At 28.6% G+C, this 12,159-nt stretch overlaps 1 protein-coding gene across 1 annotated transcript; it reads right to left on the reverse strand.

Annotated features, from left to right (window-relative positions):
* Positions 1 to 1,964: 1,964 nt before the first annotated feature.
* LOC108805628 (protein MKS1) lies at positions 1,965 to 2,897 on the reverse strand. The gene has a single exon (XM_018577553.2). It carries the CDS (start codon positions 2,715 to 2,717, stop codon positions 2,070 to 2,072), a length of 648 nt encoding a protein of 215 aa, XP_018433055.1. The 5' UTR covers positions 2,718 to 2,897; the 3' UTR covers positions 1,965 to 2,069.
* Between the last annotated feature and the right edge of the window lie 9,262 nt (positions 2,898 to 12,159).

The raw sequence follows: 12,159 nt of genomic DNA on the forward strand, positions 1-12,159 counted from the left end.
TATATAGTCTATTTAAAAATAGTTTGTTCATGTTTAAATGAACATTTTCTTTGTATAGACATTGTCATTTTACTCAAACCAATTTTAATTATTTTTATGTTATTTTGAATCGATCAATGATAAATTATCATGCGGTTTATTTTTATTCTCCTTTTTTGGGGTAAATTAAGAGATAATCTAGACTTTACGATTTGACTAGTCATCTGAAACCAGATATAAGAACTAGTTTTAAAATTTTCTCCCAGCGTGTGATCCAATCTAGGACGAGCTTCCACAAAGCCACTGAACTAACACCACCACGTTGGTTTCGGTCTAATATTTTGTACGCATACAAACCAAAACTTAGCTCATATGGGGTTCATTCACAACCGAACTGTTAAGTTCTGGATACAGATCTTTCATAGATTTTTTTTGTCAACAACTTAAACAGATTCTACAAATCAAACTGTTAGTTCCACATACATAGGACAACAAACAACAATTACTTCCTTGCACTGCGTGCGAGATTATTTGTCATTCAATTTTGCGTCCGTAATATATGAATGAGTTATGAGCTGTTGAAACTTTTTTTCAAGGTTTTTATGTCTTTCATATAACTTGCAAAGACTCGACATTTTTCTGATTTATAAACCATCTTCACCAACTAAGAACAATAAAATATTTCATAGATAGTTTATCTTCACCAACTGAGAACAGTCAGATTTTTCATAGATAATATATTCATTTGATGTCATTTTTGTTGGTGATATAAAAAACTTTTTTATCCACCAGTTTGTTATAGTTTCTTTATATATATATATTTCCTATTTAGTTTAATTTACATTCAGTTCAAAATATTTAATCATATTCATTTCAAAAATTATTATAAGTTATAGATATGTAGTGTTTAGAAAAACAGCCTTTTATTAAAAATAGTTTATATAACATTTGTAAGGCATTGAGATGCACCTATAACTTTATAAATAATATATGTATGTACTTTATAATCATTTTAAATGTTTTTAATAATAAGATAACATTAAATCTTTGCCCCAGCGCTTAGGTATTTGAGCTGTTTCCTAGACATGTTGATTGTCAAAGCATGATAATATGGATGTATTGATGCTTGCCTTAGAGGTTACTAACTGTGTTGAAATTTAATGTCAGTTCAAACTTACGAGAAACGTTAGGGCGGATGTTTATGCTTTTAACATACACAAAGTCCTGTATGCTTTGTCTTGATCTTCATATGCTTTTAACTACACAGGTTGGGATTGTTTTTTTTTTAGGTTAATGCGATTGTTGTTGGAGGAGGAAATATTCTTCCGTGGATTCACCTGGGCTGGGTGTAGTGGCCTTGATCGCTCCTCTACTGATTATATCGGGTATTAGATCCCTTCTTGACTTCACAAATCTTGTTTGTTTTTCTGAATTTTTCTATCCTAGTATCCTCTCTGTCAGAGGAGTGTTCTTGTTCTTCTTTCTCCCAATTTTTGGTCTCATTGGTTCATCTAAAACTTGACCAGGATGATGGCAACTGTGATGAACGCCATATTTCTCCAAGCAATTAGCCCTGGTTGCTGAGCTGTCATTTTTTTTTTTTTTTTTGGTCGCTCGTTTTGGACGAAGCGTTACAAAACCGAACATGGCTAATGGAGAGTATCAGCATTCCAACACGTGTTCAAACCGCTTTCCGCATGTCGAAGTCGCAGAGCCTTACATTAGAAGAAGAGCAATTCGACATTTAGAAAAAAAGGCAGGGTTGTGATATTTGCAACTGGAACAGGAAACCCCTTCTTCACCTCTGACTGCCATCACTTTATGCAAGAAAACAACATCCCATGTTTGCTTTTAAAACACTCTCTAAAACCTTAAAAACCGTATGATCATTCTGATCTTTTGTTGGAACATTGATTGGAGTAACTTGGAACCACTACTTTTTAATGTAAAAAGAAACCATAGAACTACTTGCTTAATATAGTAACTTACGGTCAGGATAAAATACTTTGTCTGGAAGTTAATAATAGTATACATAACACATACAACCTCATCTTTAAACTCTTTGGGGGCTATACATCAAAATCTACATACTAAGAATCCCAAATATGACTGAAGACATCAGCAAACGTTGGAGAAGCAAACAAGCTACCAAAACCAAACGGGCTCATTAGCCCCGCCGGCGAAAACAACCCCGGTGGTATCCCCGGCGAGAACATCCCACCCATCTGCGAGAATATTCCGGTAGAAGCTGTCGGTAACATAGCCGGAGAAGGGGAGAGTATCCCCGGCGCAGCATAACCGCTGAACTCAGCTGCTTCTTCCATAGCCGTCGAGATTTCCGCCGCCGCCGCCGGTTCTTTTCCTCCTCTCGGGCTAGCATTCTCCGTCGCGGCGAGTCTCGCCGCCGGAGATACATCACCGCCGTTACCGGGTTCGAGGAAAACGGCGGAGGAGATGCCGGTGAGACGCTGGACGACGTTCATGAAATCCGAGGCTGTGGTGTGGACGACTTTCGGCGAGACGGCGTAGATGACCACCGGCTCTCTAGCGGCGTAGAGCGGATCTTGGTCGCGATGCTGACGCGGAGGAGGAGCAGGGTGTTTGGGAGGTTTCTTGATCTTGTGAGAGTCTTTGTGGACGCTGAGAGGTGAGGGACGTTGACCATAGATCTGAACCTGACGTTTCTGGTTCTGCTGGTCGGAAGTATTGCCGCCGCCAAAAAACTCCGACGGATCCATTTATTTTCTCAAAAAGGAGGTTTTCTTCCGAGCGAGTTTGTGTTCTTGTTGTTTGGTTTGGGAATCGAAATGAATCTTTTTGTCGACGAGCTAATATTGACCAAAACATTTATAAACAAAAATAAAAATTCATTTGGTTTCTTCGACCGATTAGTTTGACTTTTAAAATGTTGACTTTTTGCACTCAACTAGTCTTTTTTACGGCACATGCTCGGTTTAGGAAGTTCTTAATCTTGTCTTCCGTTGAAACTAGCAGGAAAGTTCTTATGAATCATTCATTATCACTTAATCAGTGACAACAACATTTTAATAATGTTTTAAATGATTAACTTATGTGCCACTAAAACCGTCCAAAGGGCCAGCCACTTGATTAGGTCATCTGATTTAAAAGAAAACACACAAAACATGTTTAAAAAATACATCTTAACTTTATTTTTATTAATGTTTATAGATAAAAAAATAGATAAAGTTTTAAATTAAAATAATATTGGTTATACATTTTTTAGTTACAATACTTTGAGGTATCATATTTGAATATGAAAACTTCTTTAAATTATGATATGCATTCATATATATAATTGATGATAATTTATTTATGGACCTAAAACTTCTACGAAATCAATACCAAAAAAAGTTATAAGAATATTTTTTTAAATGGAAAAGTATTATCAAAATATATAAATTGTATATATCACATATTATTAACTATTCTAAAGCCAGTCACCACAATTGAAAGAATATTTTTTTTAACATTGGAGCAGATAGCTAATTAAGTATGGTCTAACATGTCAGTGGCGGAGCTAGGAATATTTTTGACCGAGGTCACAATATATAAAATTTAATATTTAAATTATACATATATATAACAAAAAAATATTTTTACAGATTAATGGAGTCATATGAAAATAAAACATAAATTAGTGGGGTCAAATACCAAATTTTAACTAAATTTTGTAATAATTTTAGAAAAGTATAGACTAAAACTTTTTTCTCCTAATTTTACTGGGATCACTTGACCCCACCACTACCACTTTGCCTTCTCTCCTGCACATAAATAATTATATAGGTTAGTTTTTTATTGATTGATAAAACTTATGATTAAAAATTTTGATTACATAAATTTAATAATGAATGCTTTTGTAAGAAAAACATTAAAATTAATTTTCTATTTAAATTTATTGTTTTATAACTAATTAATAAAATTTGATTGTTTTATGCAAATTTAGAAAAAAAAATCATCAAGATGCATAATTCAAAATTTAGTTTAAGACAATGTAAACGTTACCGACACTGTGTGCCACCACAAAAGCGACGAACATGTCATTTATGATGATTTAATTCGTAATATGATGAGTGACACTGCATGATATGTTTGGAATTGAAGTAAACCTAAAAGACTAAGACCTATTAACGCGAGTTGTTTTTTTTTTTAAATAATAATTAACGCGAGTTGTTTCTCTTCGTTTTACAATAACTTTCACGTTATTACTTTTTTTTCAATAGAACATTGGTCCTTTTAATTCAATATATTGCAGCTTGAAAATATGTGATTGGCCTCACTAACTAATAAATTATGTAAATGATAAAAATAAGTTTAAAGGTTAATTTAATTTCAGGAATACAACAAAATGAAAATTGATCTGTTTATTTTCCATGAAACTTGTCAGCACCGTGCTTTTTTAAAATGGATGAAGTATAGGATGTAACTTACGTAATCAACCTTTGCAGGAAATTTCTTAGGATGTTTGTTGGTTATGTATGCAAACCAGTAATTTTGTGATTGATCTAGTATGTAGACATTTTGTTGTCTCTTCTCCAAAGAGTATCTGGTTATTATTGCCCCACAAATAGAAAACCCGGTTATTTGATTGAACTTGAAAGCATTTGGAAATTGGACTTTCATTTTCTAAAGCCCACATTTTGCTCCTGGATTACCCCAATCAATTCACTTAACTCTCAAGGGTAACTAAAATTTTAGAGAAATTGAAATAATAGTAAAGTGAGGTATTCAATTTAGAAGTTTAACTGAATTTTAAAGAATTAAATTTTTCATTAAGTTACTTTTATTTAATTATGAATTTCATAAACTTTTGAAAAGTTTTTTTTTTCTTGGATTATGAATTTGAAATTATTCTACTAAAATATTTTAAATTCTAATGTTATTCAGTTCACTAATTTTTTATTTCTACCAAATATTTGTGTTATTTAATTTTGGTAGATTTTATGGTAATTCTATTTGAAAAGAATTTAATAGAAACTTTATTATAAAATATAAAGAATTTCAGATTTAAGATAGGATTTGAAGAGAGTTTTTATATCATTTATTTATTAGATAGGTATGTTGAAGTTATTGATACGATAGATTTGGTTTGTAATATTATCAGTTTAAAAATATTTTTTTTTTTAAATGATAAAAATATATCATTTGTTGTAATTTATATTATAATGAAATAACAAACTTTTTATATTCCGATATAGTCATATTATAATTGGATTTTTTGTTATTTTATGTTATCAGAGTTTTTATTCCATTTTAAATGACTTTCTTTATCTATATGATATAAAAATGATTATATTTTTATCAGATTTTTTTTGTTCTTTCTTTTTGTATTTTTAGAAAAAATTAAAAAATTTATGAAATTGAAAAGAATTGGTTTCAGTAATTTAATTTTATTCTTTTAAATCTAAAATAAAAGAAATAAACATATGCATTAAAATCCTCATCAAATCATTTAAAATACTTCAAAATTATATATGATCATTTTGGTATGGGATTCTGCAGTTGTGGTTTTCAATCTTTCTGAATCTGGAAACATCACCAAAGCAATCAAAGGAGATAGAGTTGGGACACTGATTGGAGGTGCTTGGAACTATACCGTCGCAGCCACATGAAAAAAAATTGCTACTTATTATGAAAGAAACTTCATAATGGCTAGTAACACTAGACAGCCACCAACCAGACATGAGCAGAGGGTCTTAGAAAGAGCGGCAGTAGCAGTGCAAAATGCAACCATAATAGAAAAGGTTGCTACCGCCATGCAGAAGTGAGTTGTCGATAATGTTTTTGATTCCATTTCACAGGATATAGGAGTGATTATCACAACAATGTACATGGCCTTCAACGTGAAGAGAGTTGCAGTCCACAGTGAGTACTGGAACAGCATCTTGATGGCATCAGAAGCCCCTGCGAGTGGAGGGTTGAAACCCGCTTGAAGTACGATGGTCGCAAGCAACACCGAGACCATGACTATAATGTTTTTTTTTTGTGGTTGAAATTTTTTTCGGGTACTTAGAGTCTTGTTTTTTTCTTCTTCTCTAAGAAGATTTATTGGGAAATCTTTTATAAAAAATCAAATTACTGACAAATTTGGGTCAATTATAAAACTAATTTGTTTACCCAAAAAATCTTGTCAATAATTTTTTTCGTTTTTTTTTGTTAACAAAGAAAACTAAAATAACATATTTCTCTGCAGGAAATTTCTTAAGATATTTGGTTCGCTTATGTGTACAAACCTGTAATTTTGTGATTGGTCGGTTATAGAGACTTTTTGTTTTCTCTTGGCCAAAGTCAGTCTGGTTATTGCTGACCCACAAATAGAAAAGCCGGTTCTTTGAATGAACTTGAAAGGGTCGTCAAAGAAAAGAATGAGCTTGAAAGTCATTCCGAAAATGGACTTTCATTTTCTAAAGCCCACTTCTAGTTTAGCCCAATCAATTAGAACCGATGAGACCGAGAGTTAAATTTAACCCAATTAATTATTATAATAGATCCAACTATCTCAAATCCAAACCAATCAACCAATCAGAATTGGTAAGACCTGAACCTAAACCGATAAATTTTAATTACCCTATTGAGTTGAAATATTTAAGATTTAGACCCGATACGAAGATCCGAATGCCCATGCCTAGCTGAAACTCTACACAACCCGTTAAACCTTGAATTTGTTTGCGTGATCTTATACATATATATATATAATCTTTTTGGAATAGTTATTCTTTAAATCTTGGCGTTTAAAAAATTATTGTCAAATTAGTAAAAAAAATGTTGAAACCCGGTTTCACTCAGTTCTAGTTGACCCAAAAGTATGGAAACCCAAATTCGATCACCAAAAAATCTCAAGAAGAGAACACATGTCTATCAAGGTCAAAGTCCATCCTGGACTTAAAAAGTTAAATTCGTAAAGAAATCAAGAACATTAAAGAGGTCATTAAAGCGCGCGATCCACATCGGAGATCATGCCACCATTACGATCCAACGAAGAAATATAAAGAAAGAGGGAGAAACCAAAGACAAAGGAAAGGAATTCTCTACGGCTAAATTATATTCTGATTATATTCAAACTCCATTGTTATCTTACACCACTTGTATCATCTTCAATATTGTCAATAGAACATCCATTTTAATTGATCATAACCTATTTTTTCTATTTCAAGCTTACTTGTATATCAAGCTTCTACTTTCGTAAATTCTAATAAGTGAATTTTTGAATTCATCGAAAACATAACCGCTTGATTTATCGTATTGCAGAATATATTCCTTTTCAGCTTACTCGTATTGCAGAATATATTCCTTTTCAGAATACATTCCTTTTAATAAAAGGTATTATAAAAAAAGAGAAGCACATGTATTACTCTTCAACACTTTGGTTACATATATTTCTTCACTTTTGTCTCACCATTACCGTGCAGTTGCTTACGGCATTTCTCTCACCATCACCGAGCAGTTGTTACGAAAATTTTTTGTCTTTACAAATACATTATGTTTTTATCTTATAAATAAAAAGAATATAAGTTACAGAGCAGATATTAAAGAAAGTATGTTTCAAAAAAAAAAAAGATATTAAAGAAAGTACCATCCAAATCAAAATTCGAATAAAGGAGAGAATAGAAAGTGTGTGTGAGAGAGGCATGACCTTAAAATGTTACAAATTCCTCTAACAAAAAAAAAGTAAATTGTAAAAGGTGGTTTACAAGATTTAAACATTTGAGACCATGCAATTTTTTTTTTTAATTTATCACTTCAATCCAAAGGAATCTTATTTCTTTTTGCTTAGTAAGCAAAATATACATAACCATCCATTTTACTCATACTAATACAGCTTCTAGCCAGATTCAATGGACCCAAGTTTTAGATTAATCTTCTGTCACTTGAATTTGATTGTTTCACAAGTGTGGGTGTCTAACCAATATAATTTCATACATAGCCTCAGCTAACAAATCAACATAATCAGATGATAATAGTCACTTGATTAATCCCTTCCCTATATCAAATTATATAAGTTTACTCCTATAAAAATATGCCACTTTGAATTACCAACAGAGAAGTAAACTAGGATAGCAATAAAATATTTGTATTACAAATATAACAGACAAAAGTAAAAATGATTCAAATAAATTTATTTTAAAAAATATTTATATCATTAGAGCTTACTATTCTATACTTAGAATTTATATTTAGCAGTGAAATGTGAAGGTGGAGTTTAGGATTAAAAATTAATGTTTAATATAATAATTTTAAAATAATTTCAAAAAGATTTTTAGATTTCAAAATAAAACAAAAATAAAAATTTGAAAAAAGAAAATCGATTTTTTTTAATTTAGTATTTTCAAAGATAATTTTAATTATTTTATATATATATATATATATATATATATATATATATTTATATAGCATAAGTGTATAAGTGTTTTTCTGTTTAATGAAATATCTTTTAGTCATGTGCTTCATGGTGTGTTTTTCTGATAAAAAAACTCTTTGCAGATTTTGGGGTTTGTAGATTTTTGGGAAAGATTTGCTCATATTAATATTTTAAGTATCATATGAAATAAAGTGTTTAAAAATAAACGATCCTTTAAACCACTTTTACGGTTAAAACAGTGTTTTAAACGCATAATCAAAATCTATACTATTATTTGCGAAGTAATTTTTCGCGACGGATCTCTCACGTTAAAAGTTAGACTGGTTAATATTGTTTATACTCTTAATGAATAAACATATAATTATGCATAAAATAAAAATGAATTTTAATTTTATGATTAGGTAACTGATTAAATTAATAATGATAAGAATTATCCAAAATATAAAATATATTTTAAAAAAAAATTAGAGTGATTAATATTTTTATATCTTAATGGATAAATATATAAACTACCTACAAAATAAAAACGATTTTTTATTACATAAGTAAAAAAAATTAATAATGATAAGAATTATCCAAAATCTAGAAATATATTTAAAATTAAAAAATTAGAATGGTCAATATCATTTATACCCTTAAGAATAAAACATAAATTAATAACAAATAAAAACTAATTTTCATTTTTTGATTAGCTAAATATTAAAATTAGTATTAATAATAATTATCTAAAATATAAAAATATATATTAAAATAAAACGAACTTATATTAATCATATTATTTTAATAAAAAATATATTATTATTATTATTATTATTATTGTTTCAATCTAATAATAAATGTATTGATCTAACTATTACTTTTTGTAGGTAAATTTTTATTGTTTATGTTTCAATAGTATATATGAACAAAATATATGTAATGGAAAATATAAATAATGGAAAAAGAAATGGAAAATATGAGCAAAATATAAGTAAAAATAAGTGTACAAAAGTGGTAACAAAAGTATAAGATTTCAAAATCAAAAATATTTTTGTTAGTATTTTCAAAATTTATACAATAATAAACATACATATTTTGATAAAATATATAAACTAATAAATATTTGTAAGAAAATTATGTCCACATATGAAATTATGTCCGCATATGCGGACAACACACCTACACACCTCCTCCTCGTTCTTCGTTCTTCGTTCTCAATGATAGCTCTTTGTCACCTTTTCTTATTGCCGCAATTATCCTTCTCAGATATGAAAAGGAAGAAGAGGACTTCTTGTTCACAGAACTGTCACCAGAAACCCACTCCTCATGTTTGATAGTCCCTCTACGAAGCTTCCCTTTTTTCCCTTATTGGCCTTCAACGCACCCACTATCGCACTGTGAGCTTGCACTGTCTTGGCTTTGTTTTGTGGGGATTGAACCACAAGTGATTGCCTCCTTCATGGCATTGATGATAGTCTCAATAGAAGGTTTCATGGTGAGTGAGAGGAGGTGTATGGAGTATGGATGAAGAAGGTGTATGAATTAAGAAGGATGGAGTTGAGAAGGTGTATGGATGAAGAAGCATGGCATAGTGTTTATATAGACAAAATAGAAGATGAAAGAGAGGAGACATTGATTTTTTAATTTTGAATTTGGCTATGTTAAAATGGTATCTATGTTTCTCTCGTACTATTGTTTGCGAAGTGAATTTTCACAACGGAGCTCTCACGTTAAAAGTTAGAGCGGTTAATGTCATTGTTACCCTTAATGATTTTATATATAATTAGGAAAGAAATTTATGTTAATAATATTATACTTATATGTTATATTAGATTATAAATTAATATTGTCAAAAATATAAAGATAATTTTTATATATATTGTGTTATTATCTGAAAGTAATATTTTTAAAAAGTTGAAGTTAAAAACGAATTTTAATTTAACTTAAATTATTTATATGTTATATTACATTATAAATTAATATTGTCAAAAATAAAAGATAATTCTTACATATATTAAGTTGTTATCTGAAAATAATATTTTAAATTTTTAAAAATTCAAGTTAATAATACTATATTTATATGTTATATTAGATTATAAATTAATATTGTCAAAAATCATATATATTGTGTTGTTATCTGAAAATAATATTTTAAAAAATTATTATAAAAGTTATTTGCGAAGTGATTATTCGTAACAAAGCTCTCATGTTAAAAGTTAGAGCGGTTAATTTCGTTGTTACTTTTAATGATTTTTTATATAATTTATTATATAATTAAAAGCGAAATTTACGTTAATAATATTATACTTATATGTTATATTAGATTATAAATTAATATTGTCAAAAACATAATATATATATATATATTGTGTTGTTATTTGAAAATAATATTTTTAAAAAGTTAAAAAAATGAAATATAAAACAATTTACAATTAGATATTGTTCAATCAAAAATATTTTTGTTGTTCTTCACATGGATGCAGAGCTACCGGCTTGGTTTTTCGAGTTTAGATGAGAGCTTTTGTTTACGCTGATGACAAAAAAAAATCAATCAAAAATATTTATATAAATTTATTTTTTAAAATATTTCAAATATATGAGTATTTTTAAAATTCCAACACAATATTTTGATAACATAAATAATAACTTATTATTATAATTTTGAATTAATAAATATTTAAAATAAAAAAACCACATAGTTTCACATATAGAAAAATCTAAATTGGGTAGTTCTTAATTTATTTCTGTGAAACCATAATTGAATATTTGTGAAATTGATCGCAAAAAAAAAAACTCTTGCTATGATTTACATTAAAGTGATTTAGCTGAATATACATGAAAGTTGTGGAAATCAGGTAAATGGTTATAATGTTTCTTTAATTAGGTAAGTGGGTATGAATCATTTGTGATATTACAATTTAGTCCACATGCAACTGTTTATATCTGTGTATAGCGTTGTTTCAGTTATTTAATTACAACTGGCCAAATGTGTAATTAACCTTTCTTTGTTTTAAACTACTAGGTGTTTTGTTGCGGGCTTAATACTTTATAAAAAATATAAACAAATATACTATAATTTCAAAAACTTTAAAATAATTTTTCTCATGTTTTTAAAATATTTAATAACTAAATAAATATTAATTTCATATTCAATATCTTTTATTCTAATAAAATATCCTTTGTTACGTAAAATAAACTTAAAATATCTATATATACATAAATTATATCTATTTTATTAAAACAGAAACATTATGACTTTTTCTAGGTGGATTTTTAAATTGGACCTACTATTAGATATGATATATTTTCTGATCCTATTAACTAACAATTAATGTTAGTAAATTATTTCCTTATTCTATGCTACCTTATATATATATATATATATATTCATTTTATCAGTTGGCCCATTTTTTTTCTATTCAAAAAAAAATATTTTATTTCCCAATTGATTTCATAACCAACATGCAGTAATGTTAAATTTGAGATTTCATAATCACCATCCAATAAGTCCATGCGATGATCACCATGCAATACATTACTCCTTAACCAATTAATTTTATATAATAGTCGTATTATATGATATATTCAAAGTGGATTCAAATCAAACTTATTAACCCATTACTTTTTAACCAATTCAAACATGATTATATATCGGATTACCGGGTTTACTGGCTCGACGATCTAAATTAGATTTAAAAATGTTGATTCAAACGCAGTTTTTTAAATAGACAAAATTCTTACATATTAAATATTTGTAACATTGTTAACAAAATTTTGAATCATAAAATATTCCGCGCTTCCGAAGCGCGGGTCATGATCTAGTT

Source organism: Raphanus sativus, chromosome 6 (assembly GCF_000801105.2).
Source record: "Raphanus sativus cultivar WK10039 chromosome 6, ASM80110v3, whole genome shotgun sequence".
NCBI classification, from domain to species: domain Eukaryota; kingdom Viridiplantae; phylum Streptophyta; class Magnoliopsida; order Brassicales; family Brassicaceae; genus Raphanus; species Raphanus sativus.